The 23,794-nt window shown below is 36.0% G+C and overlaps 3 protein-coding genes and 1 pseudogene across 4 annotated transcripts; 1 reads left to right on the top strand and 3 right to left on the bottom strand.

Moving 5' to 3' along the window:
• Positions 1 to 438: 438 nt before the first annotated feature.
• LOC116118182 lies at positions 439 to 4,368 on the bottom strand (annotated as a pseudogene).
• A 5,603-nt stretch (positions 4,369 to 9,971) lies between these two features.
• On the bottom strand, positions 9,972 to 13,962 carry LOC116118172 (triosephosphate isomerase, chloroplastic). Its single transcript, XM_031404137.1, has 9 exons — positions 13,680 to 13,962; positions 13,214 to 13,240; positions 12,819 to 12,888; positions 12,149 to 12,272; positions 11,949 to 12,033; positions 11,690 to 11,822; positions 11,406 to 11,579; positions 10,489 to 10,571; positions 9,972 to 10,341 (listed from the first exon to the last, which is right to left on the bottom strand). Exons 1-9 carry the CDS (start codon positions 13,854 to 13,856, stop codon positions 10,285 to 10,287), a joined length of 930 nt encoding a protein of 309 aa, XP_031259997.1. The 5' UTR covers positions 13,857 to 13,962; the 3' UTR covers positions 9,972 to 10,284.
• A 2,294-nt stretch (positions 13,963 to 16,256) lies between these two features.
• On the bottom strand, positions 16,257 to 18,603 carry LOC116118223 (transcription factor bHLH121). Of its 2 annotated transcripts, none has more exons than XM_031404189.1 (6): positions 18,383 to 18,603; positions 18,172 to 18,293; positions 17,651 to 17,778; positions 17,085 to 17,564; positions 16,821 to 17,009; positions 16,257 to 16,667 (listed from the first exon to the last, which is right to left on the bottom strand). In XM_031404189.1, the coding sequence occupies exons 1-5, from the start codon at positions 18,520 to 18,522 to the stop codon at positions 16,839 to 16,841; spliced, it is 1,041 nt and encodes a 346-aa protein (XP_031260049.1). In that variant the 5' UTR covers positions 18,523 to 18,603; the 3' UTR covers positions 16,257 to 16,667; positions 16,821 to 16,838. The 2 variants fall into 2 exon arrangements, with proteins under 2 accessions (XP_031260049.1, XP_031260048.1); XM_031404188.1 differs by having other exon boundaries at positions 16,257 to 16,670; positions 16,823 to 17,009.
• A 1,105-nt stretch (positions 18,604 to 19,708) lies between these two features.
• LOC116118188 (protein XAP5 CIRCADIAN TIMEKEEPER) lies at positions 19,709 to 23,643 on the top strand. Its single transcript, XM_031404157.1, has 12 exons — positions 19,709 to 19,939; positions 20,024 to 20,089; positions 20,162 to 20,226; positions 20,331 to 20,443; positions 21,035 to 21,113; positions 21,241 to 21,317; positions 21,403 to 21,464; positions 21,546 to 21,677; positions 21,779 to 21,832; positions 22,529 to 22,594; positions 23,226 to 23,300; positions 23,399 to 23,643. Exons 1-12 carry the CDS (start codon positions 19,769 to 19,771, stop codon positions 23,447 to 23,449), a joined length of 1,011 nt encoding a protein of 336 aa, XP_031260017.1. The 5' UTR covers positions 19,709 to 19,768; the 3' UTR covers positions 23,450 to 23,643.
• Positions 23,644 to 23,794: the final 151 nt, after the last annotated feature.

The raw sequence follows: 23,794 nt of genomic DNA, 5'->3' as shown, positions 1-23,794 counted from the left end.
GTTGATTCCGATGATAAATATTCAATCGGTCACCACCGTCGATCCATTGACCTCTACTTTACAAAACACCTCTTACACTGGTTTGCTAGTAACTCGTTGAATACTGGCTGAAAAAATAAAGTATATTTTGGATATTAACAGAATATAAACTTTGGACGAAAAACTGATATTTTGAAACTTTTTAAGTGGGAAAACGTCATTAAGGCAAACCTTGGATGGAAAAAAGCCGTTTACTATATTATTGAATTATCAACACCTACCATATGCTTCGTGGTCCAATATTTATTCAAGGCCTGGCTGGCCCATTAAGATTAGTGCTTCACCTCCTCTTTCCATACATCAATTTAATAATCAATTCAATTATTTAATTACACTATTAAAACATTCAAACTATGTAAAATTTAATTAAATTTATGTGACTCAATACGTCAATACAAGTACAACTTCATAATTTTGTGTCTTACAATATAACTAACTTAACTTCCTCCAAGCCACTTTGAATGAAATGAAGACTGATAAGAGACCAAAACCAGAAGCACCACCACTAGGCTGACAATTCCCCATGGGATGCCCCCTGCAGCCGACTGGTACATCGGTCCACGGTTGAGCCGTGGTAGCCGGAAGCCGTAACTTCCACCGGAAGAATAAGAAGCTATTAAGAGAATCAATAGAAGTGGCAACAGGAAGAGAAATAGCTGAAAGTTGACTGTTGTGATGTGCAACTGAGCCTTGTAGCCTGTGTATTGAGATACCCACAATAAGATAAAAACAATGCCAAAAATTGTAAGCAATGCTGGTGGTGGTGATGAAATTGAGGTGAAGGTTTGGTTTGTCCAGCCTTGTTTCCACTGTGGACCTCTTCTCTTGGGGTAGAACCAATCCATTTTTGTTTTGAAGTTTTGGGTTTTGTTTAACTTGTGTTTTGGGATTGAGTGGTTTATTTATACTAGTGGTTACTTAAAAGGGTTGATTTGGTTTGATGTAAAGTTTGGTTTGGGATAAATTCTTTGAGTGTAGAGTCTCTCTTGAAGAACTTTTTGGTTTGGACGTGTGCACACTCAACTGTTTGATACCAAATTAAATTTCCATGAAATTGCCAGATTCTTAAGTTTTTGGTAATCTTTAAGCACAAGGGCTATAGTTTTAACACCTGCATCTTCAATAAACTTAGTATTTTGCTGCTGGGATTAAGTTTTATCATGCTCAGGATAGTAAGTTATCTGATAATTTACAGATTTATAGTACTTGAGTATCTGAGTGAAACCTTTCAAAATGCATCACTATATAACTCAGAAAACCAAACATGGTACTCAATATGGGCACCTCTTTCCTCTTGACTATTAAGTTATGATTTTTGACCTAAAACTTTTAAGTTATCATGTAAGAGTCTAACATTAATATTTAAGTTTGATAAATCCTCCCACGTAATGATACTCGGTTAAGCTACCATTTGATCTAAAAATTTAAGTTATCAGGTAAGAACTCAACATTAATATTTAAGTTCAATATGTGAATTCACGTCGAAATTTGTCTTTGATATCAAATTATCGTTTGACCTCTAAGCTTACAAGGTGAGGATCCAACATTAATATCCAAGTATAAAATTGTTCTAAGCATATATGAATTGGAAACAGAAGAAGAAAATAGTTCAAACTTTAAACACACTCAGTATAGAGAAAGCAAAACTCACCTATATGAGGCCAAGTGCCCATTGATGCCTTGGCCAGAGACATATGGTTGCATTACCATTCTTGGGGAAGTGGAAGCATCCTCAATCTTTCAGGGACTGTCGTTAGATTTTTGCAATCTTCAACGCTGAAATGCTTGAGTCTAGGCATAGCTCCTGACTCCACCTCTAACGTCTCTAAGAGCCACAACCAAGAAATCCGTAGAACTTGGAGTTGAGAAAATCCTGTTTCAGAGAAAACCATTTTGTATCCTAGGAATGAGTTTTTTCCCATGTCAAGAATACTCAAGCTTGGCAAGTGTTCTAGTATTGGCATTGGATCTTCCTTCAGTGCTGAGCCATATAAAATCAAGATTGTGAGATTTGGTGGAAATTCATCCCTGTTCCCCGGAAGATCATCTATTTTTCCCTCCAACTTCAGTTTGATGAGATGTTGACATTGAGAAAGGAGATGCAGGTTAACAAAGGATGTTTTTGTCTGCAATGTTAAAGATTGTAGGCGTTTTAATTGCCAAATGGACTTCATATCTGCATAAGGTATCTCCCGAATCTCCAACTCTCGCAGATTAATTAGATTTGCTGCATCAATTTCAACCCATTGTCGATAATTTACATACCTCAGAGTCTGGAGGCTTGTTAAAGCGCTGACGTGAAGGTTTCCATGAGGACATGCTATGAGGTGTCTTAACTGATGAAGCTTAGCTATATCAGTAGGTAGCTTGCAGGGAGAATTACCAGTTGCAACCAGGGCAATTAGGCTCCTCCAGTGTCTTATGGATGATGGGAACTCCACTATGCTACTGCTTTTGAACCCGAAATACCTCAGGTGAATCAGCTTTCCCATTGCATCTGGCAACATCAAAACATTTCCTTTTGTACTGGAGGGTTCAATTCTTGTATCCTCAAGATCTAGCACCCTTAGTAATCTGAGTTTGAAGCATATAACTTTCAGATGCTTTACAAAGAGAGTCTCACGATCAGGATTGAAAAACAAAACTGATCGAAGCAGTGGAGTAGAATGGACTGATGAAACATATTTTGTGTTCCCAGAATGAGCAGCTTGTCGCCGACTTAACGAAGTAGAAAAGGGTGATGAGTTTATTTTGCCATCGTAGACATCAAGAAAATTTAGTGTCTTAGCTTTTCTGATTGCGAGTTCTCGTATAAGATCATGGATCCGACAAGCTTTAACCTTGTCCAGAGATCTTTCAGCTATTTGAATCATACTTCTGTCAATGAGCTCTTTCAAGTATTCTTCAGCAACATCCTCCATTTCTTCTTCTTCTTGCGGAATAAACCCCTCTGCTATCCACAACCGGACAAGTTTTTCAGTGTCAATCACATAGTCTTCAGGAAAAATGCTTAAATAGAGAAAACAGGACTTCAACTGATATGGCAATTCATAGTAGCTCAAGGCTAATATTGATGAAACATGATCCAAATCTCTTGTCAAATGCCACCATAGACGGTTCTTCACTGTATGCCATTCTTGTGGCTGTTTTCTTGACAGCAATCCACCCAAAACTACGATTGCAAGAGGCAAACCGCCACACTTTTCCACCATTTCCCTTCCCAACTTCTCTAGTCCTGGAGGACATCTACTTTTCTGACCATCAGTATTATCTGGAAATGCATTCTCACAAAACAGTTTCCAACTTTCCTCTTGCTTCAAAAATTGGAGTTGGTAAACATGGTTATTCTCATCTGTTATCCTCGCTACAGCCTTGTTGCGTGTTGTTATTATTACTCTACTTCTGTTTTCATTGTCAGGGAAGGCTCTTCTCAAGCTTTCCCAGGCTTCTTTATGCCATACATCATCAATAACCACACAGTATCGCCGCCTTTCCAAGAACTTGTAGAGATGTTGTTCCAAGTCCTCTTCGGTCATCATTTCCATCATTTCCAAGATTTCTTTTGTGGGCTTCTGAAAGGATTTTATTGTTTTCTGAAGAAGATCCCGTGTCGTGTACTCCTGAGTTACACAAACCCATGCCTGGCAATCAAATCTTCCTTTTATATCATTAGAGTTATAGAGCTTCCGAGCAAGAGTTGTTTTGCCCAACCCACCCATTCCTAATATTGAAATCACACATCGTTGCAGCTCATCTTTAAGAAGTTGGTTGACTAATACCCTTGCGTTCTCCTCAAAACCAACAACCTGCTCTTTGCTAGAATTGGAGGAGGTCCTTCTTATCTGTCTGAATCGTTCTGTCAAACTGCTGCTCCTGTCTATGTTGCTAGAGTTTCTTATACCATAAGTTTCTGTACTGCGAGATATATCAAGGATCCTATCCTTCAGCCCTTCTATATTCTTGCCAATACTGTATAAGTTCACCCCTCGGTTTAATATGCAAAGCATATTTCTTCACCGAAGCAAAAAAATCTCTTCTTTCATCTGCTGATCTAAGCATGAAAGTGTCTACAATATCCTCAGTGTCATAAGCAGCAATCCTAACTTGAGATACCCAGTTGCGGATGCTTTCATCGACCTCCTGCTTCTGATCTATATCTTTTAGGAAACATTGCATTCTCATCAACTCTGTTTGCAGCCACTTGACTTCATCTCTGACTCCATGCAAGAACTCTGCTCCTCCACTGAGTAATTCACTAAGTCTCTGCACAGCATAAAGAACAACAGCTTCAGTCATCTCTTATGTTACTCTTCTTTCCTATCCAACAAGAGAAAGATAAGGATTTTCCTCCCAGATTGCTGATAAATTAAAGGTGAACTTTGTGTTCAATGGTTTTAGATACATACCAAGTCAAGTCAAATATTTTTTCAGAAATTACTTTGCTTAGCTACCCTTATGACCTTATCATCTTCAACAAAATAAATGTATGCATATAACATCATCTGATGTATCTATAAAATGTAATTAATTCCACACAGATACTGACTAAACATATAACGTGAACTGAAATAAAAGTCTTCATTTGATGTTCCATTATTATTATTATTATTATTATTATTATTTTTGGTGTTTGGGGGTGTCTAGACTAGCTTGCGCACACCTCAATTAATCATCTAAGACCCTGAAGTTGATAACTAAATAAACCCCTCGGTGGCCACCTCTATTAAGGTCTATAAAGACTTGAACTCAGAAACTCATGAAACCTCTTTTACTCCTTTACCATCAGGCCAATTGAGAAACCTCTTTTACTCCTTTACCATCAGGCCAATTGAGTGATTGTTTGATTGATTTCTTCGGTGATTCTCCTACTTGTTATGTACTTATGTCTATGTTAAAAATGTAGGAAGGCCTGTAAAGACTTGAACTCAGAAACTCATAAAACCTCTTTTACTCCTTTACCATCAGGCCAATTGAGTGATTGTTTGATTGATTTCTTCGGTGATTCTACTACTTGTTATGTACTTATGTCTATGTTAAAAATGTAGGAAGTATATATATATAGTTGTCTTAACTAAGTTTTTCCACACTGCTGCGTGGAAATTTACAAGCCAATTGGGTGATTGTTTTATGAGTAAACAACATATTCCCACCCAAGGTTTGACGAAATCCCAAGTTAGTACCATTGATTCCATTTATTCCAGATTCCCATCTCTAAAATGACAGAAAAACATTTGATGTAACGGTAAAGGGGTATATTGGTCATTTTACATGGGCGGCGCATGTTAGCAGACCATCGCCTCGAACAGTCCTCCGACGCACATTAGCGGCCGTCGTTCCTGATGTTTTTCGCTCTTTTTCGGCGATTCTTCCACCCAAAATCACCCTTGTTACCACCATTTGAACCCTCATCCTCCCCTCTACAAAACCATACCATTCACAATCCCTCATCACTCGCCAATCTTCGGCTACGGCAACGAAAAATGGCCGATGAACACGAACTCTCGACCGACGAATGACGACAAAACGGTTGCTGAGGACATAGGGGTTTTATAGATTTAGGGAAGGTGGTTGCATTGGTGGTGTCCAATTGGATTTTCACCGTCGGAATCGATCGAAATCCGGTGAAGAACACTGAAACCCTAAGCCTAACGGTGCCGACGATTAGAGGGGCAAATGAGTCGGGAACCAGAGGGGTTTTGGACGACGGACTACGGGGAAAGTGATGGAGTTGACTAGGGGTTCGACGTCGTCGGAAACAGCCTAGATCGGGCTGTTTCCGGCGAGGGTGTATAGTGACTAAGGGTGTTTTTGATATAATTTGAAAATAAAATAGTAAATTTTGTAATTCTACTAATTTAGGGGTTAAAACATAATTTATTAATTTAGGGTTAAGGGCATTATGATAATTGTACCCTCTAAACCCTAAAAATTTATAACACTATTACTTTAAGGGTGAGAATCTAGAATAAATAGAACCAATGATACTAATTTGGGATTTCGTCAAACCTTGGGTGAGAATATGTGGTTTACTCTTGTTTTATTGATTTCTTCGATGATTCAACTACTTGTTATGTCTATCGTTAAACGTAGGAAATATATATATATATTGTTGTCTTATCCAAGTTGTCATCTTAAAACCTAATTCAAGTTGTCTTACCTAGGCAACTTAAAATCATGGAATATGATTCGATTATATTTCTTGTTTGGTTTTTAATCCTAAACCAACTTAGAATAGAATTAATTAAGTTTCCTACTAGTATTAATATAATAAAAATTAATTAATTAGGTATTTTATTTCGATTAACATTTTATATATATATAATATTGATTAGGGTAATTTAATTAATACAATTAATATTAATATATTAAATATTAATTAGGCAATTTATTTTTTCTATAATAAATAGACATAGGGGCCAACCTATATATAATTATTGAATTACCCTTGTCTTTGTGAAAAGACCAAAATACTCGTTAGCCCTTCTTTGATTAAATACACAATCCGCAATCAACTCTCGTTATGTGTGTGACCCGTATGTTCCTTATTATGTTGGTAGTGAGTAATTGCGAATAACCACCAATTAATCGTTTTATTGCTTACAGACCAAGATTGACCTCTAATAATGTGTCATGGCCACCCAACAAGTAGAGATCAATCAAGAACTGATATTTGTCAATGGTATAATTGGTTTTCGTGCAATCTAATTATTTCATCATCTATTGTCTCATCAAGGTTGAGCTATAGAAATAGTATTATCCTCAGATCATTCCCTTGATTCATTTGGTGTTTAGTTATTAAACTAATGACCGATATTAAATCAAATTTGAGCAACAATTCAATTCCACTGTGACCACAAATTTATGGTCATTGCCATATAATCAAACTGTGCAATGAGACAACTTCTCCCATAACCAGGAGTGATGAATCATTTGTTGATCTACCATAGCCATGATATATTTCATGATGTAGTCAATCATCACCATACTGATTGTTAGGGCCAAAAATCGTCTTGGGCTTAACGGGGCCCAATAACGAAATAAACATGTCACGGCCCAAGGCCTCAACCCAATCCCGATTGGGCCCACACTTAAAATCACCTTACGACCTACCCACTCTATGAGTTGGGCTATCCTATAAGTTAAGCTAAATTGGGTTTCAGCCCATTAGCCTACAACAGAGTATAAATAGGAAATCAGAATCTCATTTTATTTCCTCTTCTACTAAGATTTCAAATCTTACTCAAACTATTAAACTTGATCTGATAAGGTCAAGAAATCATATCTCTTTCATGATAGGGATTATCTCCCAAAATAGGACTTAGTGTCCTACTAAGATTCCAACTCTNGCGAGGAGCAATAGCTACACTGTTTCCCCTGTTTTGTCTTTTAAAATGACTTTTTGTAAACAATACTCTTTGTGTATAAAAGACATATGACTTATAATGAAAAGAAAGTTTTTTGGACCCAATTTTCTATTGTTATTATGCATGCATTGTATTAGTTACAGTAGTTGTTACAAATTTACAGGCCAAAATTGACTTATCAAATGAATATATATTTTTCGGAACTTTCCGGTAATCTACAAGCATGTTACCCAATTTGCATTAAAATAGAATAACCAATTATTCGTTTATGATACTATTCATAACACTGTTCAACTTGTGTTATTGTTCACAAGAACGGTTTACGACACTGTTTAGGACAGATCCTTCACAACCCGATTCAAGTGCAAAATTGCGCTTCAGTATCCACACAGAGAGCCTTGCATATTAATCAAAGAAAATCCTAATGGCTAGAGAGGGAGTAGATGGCGGCTAGGGTTTTTCTTTCTAAAATTTTTTCTCAATTTTTGATTGAAATGAATTCTCATCTTAAAACCTAATTCAAGTTGTCTTATATAGGCAACTTAAAATCATGGAATATGATACAATTATATTTCTTGTTTGGTTTTTAATCCTGAACATTAGGTTTCCTATTAGTATTAATATAATCAAAATTAATTAATTAGGTATTTTATTTCGATTAACATTAAATATTTATATTTAATATTAATTAGGATAATTTAATTAATATAATTAATATTAATATATAAAATATTAATTAGATAATTTATTTATTCTATAATAAATAGACAATCTGCAACCAACTCTTGTTATGTGTGTGAGTGTGACCCGTAGGATTCCTACCATATTAACAGTGAGTAATATTGCGAATAACTATCAATTAATCGTTTGATTGCTTACAGACCAAGATTGACTTCTAACAATGTGTCATGGCCACCCAACAAGTAGAGATCAACGAAGAACTGATATCTGTCAATGGTATAATTGGTTTTCGTGCAATCTAATCATTTCATCATTTGTTGTCTCATCAAGGTTGAGTTATAGAAATAGTATTATTCTCATATCATTCCCTTGATGCATTTGGTGTTTAGTTATTAAACTACCGACCTCTATTAAATCGAATTTGAGCAACAATTCAATTCCATTATGACCACAAATTTATGGTCATTGCCATATAATCAAACTATGCAATGTGACAACTTCGCCCATAACCAGGAGTGATGAATCATTTGTTGATCCACCATAGCCATGATATATTTTATGATGTAATCAATCATCACCATACTGATAACCCTAAAAAGGATTACATTAGGCTAGTGTCAAATCACACCGTTACGTACAAACGGCACTCCAGTGATCTCAAATCTTAAGATCAAATGCATCACCATCTATAAAATGATTTGTTCCATAGACACTAGATTTACCATCTACATAGAATCATCTAATGAGTTAGTCTAGTGAACTTGTATCCAACAAACATCCATGCATTGCACTAAGTTGTCATCAAACAACTTTGACATGTGAGACCTATCACTACATTTCAGTAGGATCGTTCAACACTATGATAGTCTTATTTTATTATCTGTGCCCTAGATCAGAATAATACTGAGGCTATGGACGTTTCTATAATGGTCACCATATATGCTCATATAGATCTTACAATCAAGACTTAAAAATGCTTAATTCATTCGTCACAGTTCTACCATTCTAAGGACATAAATTATAACATATATGAGATACGATTTACATAATATAAAACTGCCTTTTATAAATGAAATGACATGATACATAGAGTCAATATACAACATTTGATTGACTCTAAGGCACTACTCTAACATAATCAACATATTAAAAAACTGCTTAGGTACAGACACATTATCTGCCATGTTCAGCAAGAAAAACTACATCCAATCGCTTGCATAAAAGATAAGAACGAACATCAACTATGGGTAGAAGACAATACATGAAAATAATATCACTTCAAACAAAGCAAAAGTCAACACACAATGCCAAGTATCCATTGATGCCTTGGGATATTACCATTCTTGGGGAAGTGGGAGCATCCTCAATCTTTCAGGGACCACCCCTTAAGTTTCTGCAATCTTCAATGCTGAAACATTTGAGTCTGGGCATAGCCCCTGAGTCCCACTTCTAACACCTCTAAGGTACGTGGAAACTGAATGCACCAAATTTTTAATTGTTGAATTTCTATGCATTTAAGAGGCTCAAAGCTACAGCGAAGTCTTTTAAATATCAACTTATTAATACATCGTGGAGTCTACCTAATCCTCAAGACCACAGAACACCTATAAACCCAATGGATCAAAATAATTACATAAATGTGGTAAATGTCTTTACGAACACAAAACCCCATAAGTAAAACATTAAAACATTACTAAAGAAAATCAACAAATGAAACTAATAAAACAAAAATTGATGAATAAAGATTTTAAGGATATGGTATGCAGATTTTAATTGACAACTCAACAATATGATATTTCAAGCACCCAAAAGAGGAGTTTTAATTAGCAAAAGAGAACGAGTGAGCACTAGACAACCCTGTCTACTTAAAATGCTCATAGAACTGAATAATTAACATAAGATGCATAGTCTTTCATAGCTAAGTACATTGGGTTTCCCCAGAAAAAGAAAATTCTCGAATATAATGCCAACATGACTTTATATAGATCTCTTCTTCTGTTTTTTTATATAAATAAGTTCAGCCCACCAAAGAAACAGGAATTTCAGGCGAAGGAAAAACAAATAAAAAAAAGAGAAGATCAAAAATTCATTGAACAAAACAGGGTGGTCTTATTTGGTTACACTGGTAAGTATTTATTCAAACTGAAATAAAATTATCTCAGCCCTTTATTTGTTGTCCTTGTAAAAACCACCGTATAAATCAAGCAGCTACTTTCTTGGATGTTACAGAGTTGATAATGGTAGCAAACTCAGGGCCCTGAATCAACCAACACAAAGCATAATATAATCGTTAGACCTTTCTTAATTAGTGAACTAATGTGTGTTTTGAATTTTGAATCCAGTTGCATAATAAATTTGGTTTTAATCTGTAGTATTTTGAAACAAAAGTAATGGCAGGACAAACCTTCAAAGAAGCACCACCAACAAGAAAACCATCGATATCTTCTTGCTTCGCAAGTTCAGCACAGTTGCCTCCATTTACTGACCCTGCAAGACAAATTCGAATAGCATTAGTTTTTAATTTTAGCAGCCAACTATCACCAGATACAGAAAACTTGAACAACCTAACAGGCACAGCTAACCCCAATGTAATTAACTAAAACCATTTTCATGGAAGGTCTTTGGTTCAGAAAGGTGGTGATATTACACTTAAAAAAATGTGGTCCTAGGTTTGACTAGGACAACGTCAAATTTGTTTTCTTCTAATGTTAAGAAGTACCAGTACTGAAATGAAAACAATGAAAAAGAAACCATGCATAAGTGATCAATTGTAGTAAGCAAACCAAATATTGGTATCAAGAATATGGTGAATCACAGGTGATATAGTAAGGAAACTCTTGGGCTTGTTCACAATATACAATAAGAACATGCCTATCACCATGGAAGTATCAGTATCGCTAACATAAAAGGTCAACCATATAATGGGGTTTCAAATTTTGATAAGAAACCTTGATATATAAGTCTTCTGATTAGCCCCAACATAGCTAATTCAACTCAGCAAGACACTAACTCTCCTCCTTTCTTGCTTTCTGCCTATTTTCAAGCGAATATAGGAATCCTTCAAGTGCCTTAAGCAAGTAAAAATCATAAGCGCTAATATTTTTCTCTAGTCATAGGTTTACACGTTCATGACAGCAAACTGTAATGTATCCTTAACACAACATACAACCATGGCATGTACTTCTCTCTTCTTAGGACCAACATAATCATCACCCACTACAGCTTGCACACAATGAATACTCAATAAATACAATAAAGATCTCCATTTTCTACAGAATGTACCCAAATAAAATAAAATGAAAAATTAAGTAAATAAAGTACCTCCATAAATAATACGTGTTTTAGAAGCAACTTCTGCTGAGACATTATTTTTAAGCCAATCACGACAAGCTGCATGTACTTCCTGAGCCTGCACTGGTGTGGCCACTTTACCAGTTCCAATAGCCCATACAGGCTCATATGCAACAACGACATTATCCCAACTGGGAACAGCATCTGCACATGATAGACATAACCACAGTATGGCTTCAGTCCTTTTCTTTTCACAATGTCATCCAGCATTGACTGCATATTAATGAGAAAAGAAACATCGGCAAGAAAATCACCTGCAAAAGCCTTGAGTTGCTGAAAACAGACATCAAAAGTTTTTCCTGCTTCTCTTTCTTCTAACTTTTCTCCAACACAAGCAATGACACCGAGACCCTCACTCAAGGCATAAGCAGCTTTCTTTCCTATAAACTGAAATTAACAAAGCTAGTCAAATTCTGAATGTGGTACAACAATAGGAACAAAAAAAAAAAAAAAAAAAAAAACAAATGATCTGCTATCAGAAAACTCTGAACCACTAAATTTTAGAAGCTTCACCTGATCATCCTCACCAATAACATGTCTACGCTCAGAATGCCCAAGAATAACCCACTTGCAGCCAGTATCTTTCAGTTGTTCCACACTACAAAATGGATTATATAAATTACCTTGTAGAGACAGGCAGAAGTGCAACATAACTACCAAACCAACGATATTCCTATGAAAACACAAATGTGCCCAAGAAAATGGCAAATTACCTGATTTCTCCCGTAAATGCTCCTCCTTTTCCAACCCAAGAGTTCTGAGCTGATATCTCAATTCTATCTGTTAATGAATTCTTCACCTGATCAATGTACACAAAGGGCGGTGCTACAACAACATCTGTTAAACTCAAAAGAAAAATGAAATATTAGGACAGCTTGAAATGTCGATGGCACAAGTTAAATCTCCAACAAACTTTGAGATATCAAGGACACCACTTCCTGTGGAAATCCAGTGTCAACCTTTGCTGAAACAACATCCAGGTCAAACATCAGGTCCAACACTAAATGGAATTTCCAACTACATTCATTTAGAAAACAAGTAGAATCCAAAATATCATGCCTTTTAGTATAAGATTACAGTACTGGTTTCTGTTGAATTTCAAGGTCTGTAAGCTTCAATTCTCAACTAGTGAAAAGACTTCATGACACAAGTTTTTAAGAGAAACATAGCTGTATCAAGTACTTTTCCAAAGTCTTGCGACCTTCAGTGACCAGCAGATAAACACAAAAAAGATTCACTGATAGGACCCCAACTCATATTTACAAAAGGAATAAAAGGGCTACGTAGTGTGGGATTGCAAGCAGGAAAGTTTGTTAGCCACGATCATTCACCAACAAAAGCTTACAAGTAATATAAATTTGAAGACCAAAAAATTCATCTCACCAACATCAGCCTCCAACTTGGCACTGTTCAAGTCTGAAACAAGCTTGCTGATAGAGTCCTTTGTCCCATTCTGAAGAAAACGAAGAAGAAAATACTCAAATTTTTGAAGAACATGAAAACAAAAGAATTTGACATCTATTTGACTGCAGTCTAATAATGCAACATTAATTAGAAATTCAAATTATGCATAAGACAATAGGATATCATTGTCATTGTCAATGTAAACATGCAACAGAAATGGTAACTCCAGATTTTAATAAGAAAACACAAAAAATAAAAAATAACAAAGGAACAAGATGCTCTATTTACAACAAATTAACAAAAACATAGCACAAAAACCAACATTGCAATAGGAACAAAATGAATCATAAGATCATTCAGAGATTGGTACTTACACACTTCCAATTCCCACCAACAAAGAACTGTAAACAGAAAAACAGAAGAGAATATGTTAATGAATAAAAAGATGTGACAAATCATTAATGCTACAACAAACGATCCAACAAATTTCAAAAGCTATTAAAAAAAAGTAATGACAGTGCATTTGGATGTACTTTTTTCTCTTAGCCTATTTTGCAATGTTTGGCTGAAATAGACAAAATCGCAGTTGAAGACCAGAGAGTAGAGATGCACTAGGATAGTACTTCTAAAACTTGTGCTTTAGCGCGAAGCTATGAGACTCCCAACCAGAAGTGCTTCCTACTAAAGCACTTCCAAGTGCTCACACACAAATAGACTAAGCATCAGATAAAGTAATATTTTTTAATTCAACAAACTCCGAAACACAAGTATTTCATAATCTTAAACGCACTATAGCTAGATCTATACGTTTAAATTTAAAAAATAAAATTAATGAAGTACCTTGTTATTGCTGGCCATGGCGACGACGGCGCGGGAAGGTTTCCGAGAAGAGACAAAACGTAGGTGAGAGTTCACGTGTTGAGAGAAGGATTGAGAGTGAGAGTTTTCGAGCTTCGACGGAGATGATCGGCGTAGGCCGGTGAACTGAGGGCAGTGAGTGGAGACCATTGAAGCCATAGTGAACTCGACTACTGAACTCAGCTGAACTCGGTGTTTGCGTTTTGGAGAGTGATACGAGAGAAGGGTTAATAAGTTTTGTTGTGGTGGTAGTTGTGTACTTGTGTTACTTTCTACGGTGTAATCGAAGGCTCGGAAGGAGAAGGAAGAAGGGTTCACGCGATTTCAGGGGTAGTGAGGTTCACGGTAGACGAATTTGTTTTTGATAAATTTACAAGTCTCATTTTTAGATAAAATTACAATATTATGGAAAGATGTTAATTTATTTACCAAAAATAATTAAAAAAATAAAATAATACTGCACTAACATTAACTTTCAAATAAAATTTCAAGATTTCAGGCACTTTTAAATAGTTTTAATATCCAAGTATAAAGGATAATTCAGATAATTGCAGATTTTTATTTATTTTATTTATTTGGCATAATAGCATTTTTAAGCGGAGAGTGTATTTACGCGCTTGAAAGGCGCTGGGTTTAAAAATTACTCTGACAAAATATATTAAAACTTTCACGGTTGTAGTTGTCGCTGTCGTTCAACGAGAACACACGTTGGCGAAGTAAATTTTTGACGAACAAGTGATAACGACGCCGTTTAACTGCCATTCCCACTTAAGAAACGACGTCATTTCATCCTTGCCTCGCACTTGATTCTGTTTTGTTTTGCTCTACCGGTAGGATAATATTCAGGATCTTTATCCTTCTGCCACGTGGTTGACAAGAAAATGCACAAGATGGATAAAGTGTTTTGAGGTCTTGATGAATCTGTGGTGACGAGCTTAGGACACCGTACACGTGGATTACCTTTAATCTCAAGCACAAATCTAGCAATTCAAAGCACTAAAAAGGAATAATCAGAACTGTCAATTTTCATAATGCTGTAGAGAAATTTTACAACAACCGGGTCCCAGTCATCTGACATGTAGATAAACCTAACTTGCTTATCAACCTTTGGGACAAAGCATCAGCCGTTTGATCAGTGGGTAGCCACCCACCTAATCAATGACAGAAAAAGCTTGTATACTGATTGATTATGATATAGGAAAATCAATGGGTTAATTCCAACAGCCAACCTGAACTGAAACCTAGATACTGAATTTGGGGTTATGAACTTATGATACAGGCCACCCCTGATGTTTGGAAAATTATGCAAAAACAACCCTTTTGTCCGATGTGTCAATTTTTCCATCACTTAAAAAGTACAAGTCCACCAATTTACTCACTTTATAAATATTTGGTTTCATTTATAAATTGAGTGAATTGGCAAACTTGCCCTTTCTAAGTCACGGAAAATTTGACGTCTGAGATATAAGGGTGGTTTTTGACAATTTTCCAAACATCAGGGGTGCTCTGTAACCCAAACTTGGCATCTAGTTTGACAAAACTAAAACCTCAGGGGTGGTAGTGCAATTAAGCCGAAAATCAATTTACAATTCTATAATTCCAGCCTCCAGGATCGAAAGCAGCGACAGGTCAAAGGGTCAAAATCTGCTAACCTTTCATTCAAATTCAGCAGAATACGGCAATGCAATGGTCTAGGAAACACAAACAGGAAAATGGTTATGACGGTTGAGAAAATGAGATCACATTACAGTTCAGTTTTGTTTTCTTGCAACAGTTTTGATGAACAAAAGCCAAAGTGACACAATGGCATCCAAAACTATCTTGGTTTAATTTGGATCCTCGATTAGTGTAACACTACGAGGATAAATTGATTGAATGTGTCCTGCACACTACAACAGATATGACACATAAACCAAGAGAATTTGGGGACAACAAAATCTGGTAAAAAGCCAAAGTCTTTTAATTGAATAGAAAATCTCACCTATCAATTTACCATTTGCTTGTAAAATAAAAGAGGGGAGGGGGTAAATCACACCTGCTAGGCACATACCAACCACAGGAGATTGAGCTTAAGATCTGGTAGATTCATTGCAATCCTTGTCAGTATCTAAAACAATTGCTACTATTGGACATTTTAATATATCAAATAATCCATTTACAAGTCACCCCCAAGTCATTTTCAACATTCAATTCCTTTGGATGATCTCAGTGGTCTTTCTTGGAAACTAATTTACAACCCTATCCATGACAAATCTGCACATTCTACCATTCATGTTTTGAAACCTTAAACTAGGTCGGAGGATCATAGCTTCGATGATTAAATTCAAATGAGTAAATAACAGATACGAGACATCAAGAAACTGGCAACTTCAGTTCATGCTCTATGGATGCTAGACATTAAGAAACTATGCAGTATCATAAATGAGATACCAGAGCAATAAACATATTTTGTCCAAGGTGCAGTGCAATACATTTATCTTCACAAGAAATGAAGTTAGTAGTCAAGCGTTATCCTTGGTCGACTCCCTAGATATACACAACACCCAGTTGCTTTAAATATTTACCACGCAATACAAAAGTTATTGATTGATCCACACACCCAACGTAAGAGTTACAGTTTGTTAAAAATTATTACTACAATTTACAACTAGAACTACAAACCTAATTTGTTAACATAATAGAAAATTTTGAAGATATTAACCTACAGTCTAAGTGTTTGTCCAATCAAACATTAGAAAAATTCCTACTCTGACATCTATATTTTGCCCCAAGAACAAACTAAAGCTGCCAACGTTATATTCCTGACAACAACAAGCTCTCACTTATATTAGCGTTAGCATGTTCCTCACCAAGAAAAAGAGGACAATGAGCCTCATACACCTTCCACACAGCCTTCACAAAGTAAGAATTGGAGATGCCCACCAAAGCCCAATCTCAGAATTGCTTATGATAGCAAAAGAATTCTGCACTCTGCGCATTTTAGGTGATTCAGTTTATAGATAAGTTAATATATATTAAAACAACCCAGTACATTGAATTAAGCAAATTCAGAACATACACACTATACAGATAATTAACAAGTAAAAAAAAAATGCTAAATATGCACGAAGCTGGATAAAATACCTGCTCCTCTCGTGCTTTTTAACTTTTTGCCCCTTCTGAGTCATCAGGCTTTCTGCCACCAACTATGCTATTGGATGAGCTATCTTGTAAGCTCCGAGATGAAGAACACCTACTTGAAGAACTGCCATCTGTAACGTTACTTTCCTTCCTTAGAGACTTCTTGGATTTTCTTTGTCCGGAGGACAAATCCTAGAAAAAGGAATATTTCAATCAACTGTTCAATCTGGAAATTATTTGTAAAGAGTTCACAAGGTATCAACTGACCTGATCTGTAGTTGATCCAGGAGTTTTCAGCTCAAGGTCGGTCATGACATCGTTAGAATCCTCATTTTTCTCAATCTTGCTCTCCCCAGATGATTTGTTTCCAGAATCTTGTTTACCTGACACATGAGACCTACTGCCTGACTGCACAACTGGAGATACATATTGTGTTGACTGCTGTTCAACCACTGAATTAGGAGCCATATATGGTACAAACGTTGAACAAGGGTTAGGAATGACCCCAGGATTCTGATTTCCAAAGATGGGGTATGGTTGCATTGATGGATGCATGGGAATTGGCCCTGGAGGCATTGGCATTGGCATAGGGAATGGATAAGTAGGTGGGGCCATGACAACTGAATGATCCATAGCAGCCCATGGGACCATTGCCCTGAGTCTTTGCTGATACTGAGTGGTAAGATTCTCGATATCAGATCTAAGAGACGCCTTCTCTTCTCTAAGATCATTTTTCTCCTGTGTCAACTGCTCTTCAACAAAAAAAAGTAACTCATTAAAGGGGATTTCAAATCTCAGCATCACCCACAGAGTAGAACAAATTAAAAGACCACCTCACGGGATTCTTCTGTCAGTGTCGTATACTCCGCTTTGAGTTTATCGACTTGAGATGTTAGATCCTTCAACAACTGAATTGTATCAGCTAGAATGGTTGCTTTGTCGTTTTTGGGCCTATCGGGATCTACATTTCATAAAATCACATAAAACCTGGACATTAATGCGCCATCTAAACATCAAAATGATTTCAGAATCATGCACTCAAACAAAGTCATACTCCACGACAAACTTGGCTTTAGACTCAGTATTTCTGTACAGGACTTTTACTATATCAGGCCAAACTAACTGGTTAACAGAATTAGATAAACTAGATTTTAAAGCTTCACCCTTACAGCTTTCACCAGCTGAACAGACTATTTAGCAAGTACTGAAGCCAAATTATAAGGTACACGGTACACACCCCAAAGCATTATCAAAAGAAATTATGTTAGACCATTCTAAGGTAAAACATTATTTAAATATATTCAAAAAGTTAATAAATTACTCGCAAAATATCATTAAAAACATTCAACTTCACCTAAAGTGCTCCCCAATTCTGTAAAATGTTCATTAAGCCGATCCCTCCTCAACCTCTCACGATCAGCCTTCTGAATTTTTCTCGCAGCAACGCAATCCTTAATTTCACCTTCAGGCCTTTGACTACAAAAAGCAAACCAAAAGCTCCATAGGAATTAATTAAACAGAGGAGCAATCCATCCATCAATCAATTCAACAGAACAAAATTAAACCTGGATTTAGGTTGGGGGTGAGTGGCGGGGACGCGCGGATCAGGAGGCTGAGGTTGACGAAACTCTATGAGGGCGGGATTTGGCGCCGCCATCGATTGAACAAAGGCGGCTTCGTTTTTGAGCTGATGATGATGGTCCATGGTTTGGCGAGTGGTGTTAAATGGAAATTTGTTGAGAACACGATTACGAAGCTTATCTGGATACCTCCTGTGCGATCTATGAGACGTCGTTTTATGCCTATTTTTCCGAGTTTTTTTTTTTATTTTTTTTTATTTGTAAAACATAAACAATGTTATTTGGTTTTGGTAATAATCTACCAGCTTGGAGCTGATGTTATCCCACTAAAACTAGTAGGACCCTTCAGTAATGCTCAGTGGAGTTGGGCTTCTAACAATTTCCTCCTCGAAATTTGAGGAAAATAAAAGAACACTCAAAGGGTTCGGAAAGTAACAAATGTACCCAAAATTTTGATTACTTTACCATAATACCTTTTAAGTTTTCTCTATTTATATATTTTTTCATTTTTCATTTCTTTAATTTTTATATAGTTAAAATAAACAGTGAAGATATATATTAAAAAAATATTTAATTAGACAAAGTTTATTATTAGGGGTCGATGCCTGCCCAAATTCAAAGAAATTGAAACTAGAACCGGTCGATTCCGTGAATTTGGAACTGGAATCAGGACTGGCTGGTTCCGATTCCTATAAGCCAGGAACTGGAACCTAAAACATCGGTTTTGATTCCGATTCTGGGTATCCGAGTTAATTTTAGTTACCCTTAATTTTATAAAAATGACAAATAAACCCTTAAAAAACTACAAATAAGCGCTCAATAATTTACAAAAATTACAATTCAATCTCGATTCCTACTTGGTTACTAGGATATCGTTTCCGATTCCCGGTTCCTACAGGGTGGAACTGAAACCGGTCAGTTCCTGATTTTTGGAACCAAAACCTACTCTATAAGGGCCAGTTCAGGGTAGGAACCGAAACCCTGGATACCCACCAATTTTTTTGCACACCCATGGTTATTATAATCTTTATTAGTAAATTCATCAAAATTTTGTTGCATTGGTTATTTTCCCCGACCCTTGAGGAGGAAATTGTTTTAAACCCTACTGGAGTTTTATCTATAATTTTAGAAGTATTTATAATTGAAAAATGAAATTCAAATGTAATTTTGGTAATTAAAATTGTATTAGCTTATTTAATTAATTAATTAAAATAATGTAATTGGGCCAATGGGTTAGCCCGGCCCACCTAAAATACCACGGATTTATTTCTTTGGCGGTTTAAAAAGTGGCACTTCCAATTTTTTTAAAGACAAAGGAAAGGAGTGCTTTGCTCGAAATTTGAGTGGAAAAAGAGAACAGAGAAACCAAAAATGTCGGGTATGGGAGACGGGTACGTGGGCACGGCCCAAGACGCCGTGAGGATCCGACGGCTCGAGAAGCAAAGAGAAGCCGAGCGACGCAAAATCCAAGAGCTCAAAACCAAGTCCGCCTCCGACAAGGGCCAACCCGGTCTACTTCAGTTCGGGTCAAGTACTTCTGAGGTCCGTGTTCAATTAAAATCTTCCTCTAGGGTTTCTTCAATTATCGTGTTGTTTATTGTTATTGATTTTAGTTCGTTATTACAGATTCTTGAAACAGCATTTAAGAAGGAAACTGTTGGTTTAGTCACCAGAGAAGAATATGTTGAGAAGGTAATGAATTTCATAATTTTGATTGGACTGGCTTTTTTTGTTGGAGGTATTAATGTAGTTTTGTTTAAATAGAGGGTCAATATTCGGAATAAAATCGAAGAGGAAGAGAAGGAGAAGCTTCAAAAACTACAACAAGAGTGAGTTAAAATTTTGGAATTTTTTTTTGTTTGAATTTTGTATTTTTGTTTTTTCATCTTGGTGACCCTTTTATTTATTTATAAATGTTTTTACCCTATTGTAGAGAGGAGGAATTGCAATTGCAAAAACGTAAAAAGCGGAAGATTAGGGGAAGTTCTCGATTATCTTTTGCCGAGGATATTGGGAGTGATAGTGAAGAGGAGAGTGATGAATATAGTGAGTATATTTTTTTCTGAAGATGTTTCGAAGTCTTGAAATACTGGTATTTTACAATTTGATTCCACTAAGACTTTCATACAATTATAGTTTAACTATGGATAAGTAATCTCTGACCTTTATCTTAACCAACAACTTTGCATGCTGGATTAAGGAAGCTGTTATATAACTTTTGGAATATGGTTGTTACGTTTGTCTTAGAAGCCATGTGACATAGTAATGGTCTTTGGGTCTCCTTGAGAGGTGATTCAGATTGCATTTGCATCTTAGGAGACATGTGAAGCAGTTTGGTTGGGTCCAATTTATGGTTGCTTGATATATAGTCATTTTAACTTGTTGAGAATGATTGTTTGACATTCAAAGCATTTGATCAATCTAGAGGAAGGGAAATTTTCTAGAAATAATAAATTATATTGCTCTATCTTGCATGCAAGAGATATATTTTTTCTATGATGTTATGCTTGACTTTGTTTTATCTTAACTTTCCGGAAGTGGATGTTTAGCATCAGATACTGCATTTCTGGTTCTTATAAATCCTGGCTTTTACTCCTCAATTTACTACTGGTAATACTGTCTTTATACTTTCTGCAGATAGAATTGAAACTAGGAAGTTTGGGCCTGGAAAATTTGGAAAAGATCCAACAGTGGAGACTAGCTTTTTACCTGACAGGTGCGATTTCTTTCTCACTATGTGTTCTTGTATTTGAAAGTGTGTGGCTCTTTCTGCTTTCTGTTGCACGTATGTGGAGCCTTGGGTCTAACATATTGGCATAGGGTTGCTGAGGATGCTCTTTCAGTGAGCGGGAGGCAGAGGAGCAAGCTGAGCGTGAAAGGCTGCGGAAACAGTGGCTTCGAGAGCAGGAGCAGATTCGAAGTAATCTTGTATTCTAAGCCTGTTTTATTTAATATTTAGATGTGGGAGAACACAAGTTTCTGAACCAAGTTTATTTTTGTTTCAGATGAGCCCCTTGAAATTACTTACAGTTACTGGGATGGAGCTGGCCATAGACGAGTGATCCAGGTTAGCAGAAGTTGTAGGACTTGTGTTTGATTGAGCTGTTTTATTTTTATATCTGCTAAAGTTCATGAACAAATTGCTTAGGTGCGAAAGGGGGATACGATTGGAGAATTTCTTCGAGGTGTTCAACAGCAACTTGCACCTGAGTTTCGAGAAATCCGAACAACATCAGTGGAGAATTTGCTTTATGTTAAAGAAGATCTTATAATTCCTCATGTGAGATATATTAAAATCAAGCTTTAATTACAGGGCTGCCTGACTATCTTAATTTCAAGTTAACTAATTTTTACACTTCTTTTCATGATTTGGGTTTTCAGCAACACAGTTTCTATGAGCTTATTGTCAACAAGGCAAGGGGCAAAAGTGGACCGGTAATGCTCAATTCTTTAGTTTTTCTGGTTGTAGTGGGTACAGTGTAATATTGCTGGCAATTTAATTGTTGTTCCATAACTTCCATCTAATTGCCAAGCTAAGGAAAAGTGGAAAGATTTGTGTTTTGCTTTGTTAATGTTTTGAGTATCTCAAGAATGATAAAATCTACTCAGGAAACCTTAAGTATCTGCATTATCTAAATGATCCATTGCTTAGGGAATCCTCAATATCTGTAGTCTGATTGATCCATTCCTCAGGGAAATCCTTATCGGTATAGAATGGTTGACCCATTCTCACTTTTCTCTGATTTGGATTTTTCTCTGTATTGGTTTACTAAAGGCCTTCTCTGGTTTTGAAATTACCATTGTTTCTCCACTTGATAAGATGTATAGAACTTGATGCTGATTATTATTTAACATGTTTCCGTTTGTTGTTTTTGAAACTATTATTCTAGTTAGAGTATGTCTCCTTGCATATTATAACTGGTCTAGCAAAGCACAATTCTTTTGTAAATGATCAAGAACCTGTTTTTATTCAATAAAATAGTTTTTTTTATTTTTTTTATTTGTAGATATATTAAGTTCTCTCCTGCTGCAATTCTTCTATTAAAAGATAACAATATTTGTTTTCTCCCTCTATTCAGATATCAAGTAGAGGTTACTAATAATTATGTGCTCTCTATTTATTTGACACAGCTTTTCCACTTTGACGTGCATGAGGATGTACGAACAATTGCTGATGCAACAATAGAAAAGGATGAGGTACATTTCTTTTCCAGATATTATCTCTATTTAATCTTGTAAACGTTTAAGATATTAACTTTTTTTGATTCTCGCGATAAGTGAAAGTTAGATAGCAATTTTATGGGCTAAATATAACATGATGCAATAATTGCTTTGGCTAAATCAAGTCAATGCAATACATTAAATAGTGTTCTGTGGCTTTGTGCTTATAACACATAATTAAAGTGCTCAGCACCCCAGCAATGTTGGGTTGTTTATTAGCCAAGCCAATGATTTTGTGATTGGCTTATCAAGACAGGCTTTGACCTGACTTAGAATTTCTGTTCAACCTTGATTTAAGTTATGCTGTCATGCAGCTAGTTACCTCCAAAAGTTTGAATAATTTCCCTCCAATGAAGATAGAGCATGCTTTCTAAGATCGTCAGTGTCAATAGATCTGAATCATATTGTTTTATAATGAATTATGGACCTGATCAGAGGAATCCATATTTGATAAAATATAGTCTGGTTAAAAGTTGAATGTGCATAGGAGTAAAAGTAGGTTTTTGTTTCTATGAGGATTTTCCTGTTATATGTGTGTTCACATTCCAGACTGAGAATTTTGTGCCTCAAATTACTCCAATGTTTACTTTCTCAAATCTTTGAACAGTCCCATGCTGGGAAAGTTGTGGAGAGGCACTGGTACGAAAAGAACAAGCATATCTTCCCTGCTTCTAGATGGGAGGTAATTTCTCTCTCGCCTCTTCGCCACCACGTTTATGGATTTTCAGTATGGTCCTTTAGATCATTCCTGATAGCTTTTTTTTTTCTTTGTTAATGCAGATATATGACCCAACGAAGAAATGGGAGCGTTATACCATCCACGGGGATTAATTAGTGATAGACAAACATATAGTTTTGTATAATTTTGATTTGTATGCTCATGTTATTAGATTTGGGACCAAGTATGAAGGTAACTATAGTCTTTCCTACAATTATTTATAACAAAATCATGGAATGATGCAATGGAAATATGATGATGGAAAGTTTATGGAATTATATAATAATGGACTGACTCTTGAATCGTATCCTACTTCCATTATTGTTATACTGAATTCTAAATCCAGCAGGAGTAAACACAGCTGGCATTTGTGTCTTTCATAGGCGTCAACAGGACTCATTTTGCTAGTTGGTAACCTACTAAAGCGGCCTTAACAAATGAGTAAACGACTTTTTCCC

The sequence above is a fragment of the Pistacia vera genome, unplaced genomic scaffold (genome assembly GCF_008641045.1).
Source record: "Pistacia vera cultivar Batoury unplaced genomic scaffold, PisVer_v2 Contig839, whole genome shotgun sequence".
In the NCBI taxonomy this organism is placed as follows: Eukaryota; Viridiplantae; Streptophyta; class Magnoliopsida; order Sapindales; family Anacardiaceae; genus Pistacia; species Pistacia vera.
The sequence above is the reverse complement of the archived record's forward strand: the minus strand, read 5'-3'. Positions and strand labels throughout refer to the sequence as shown.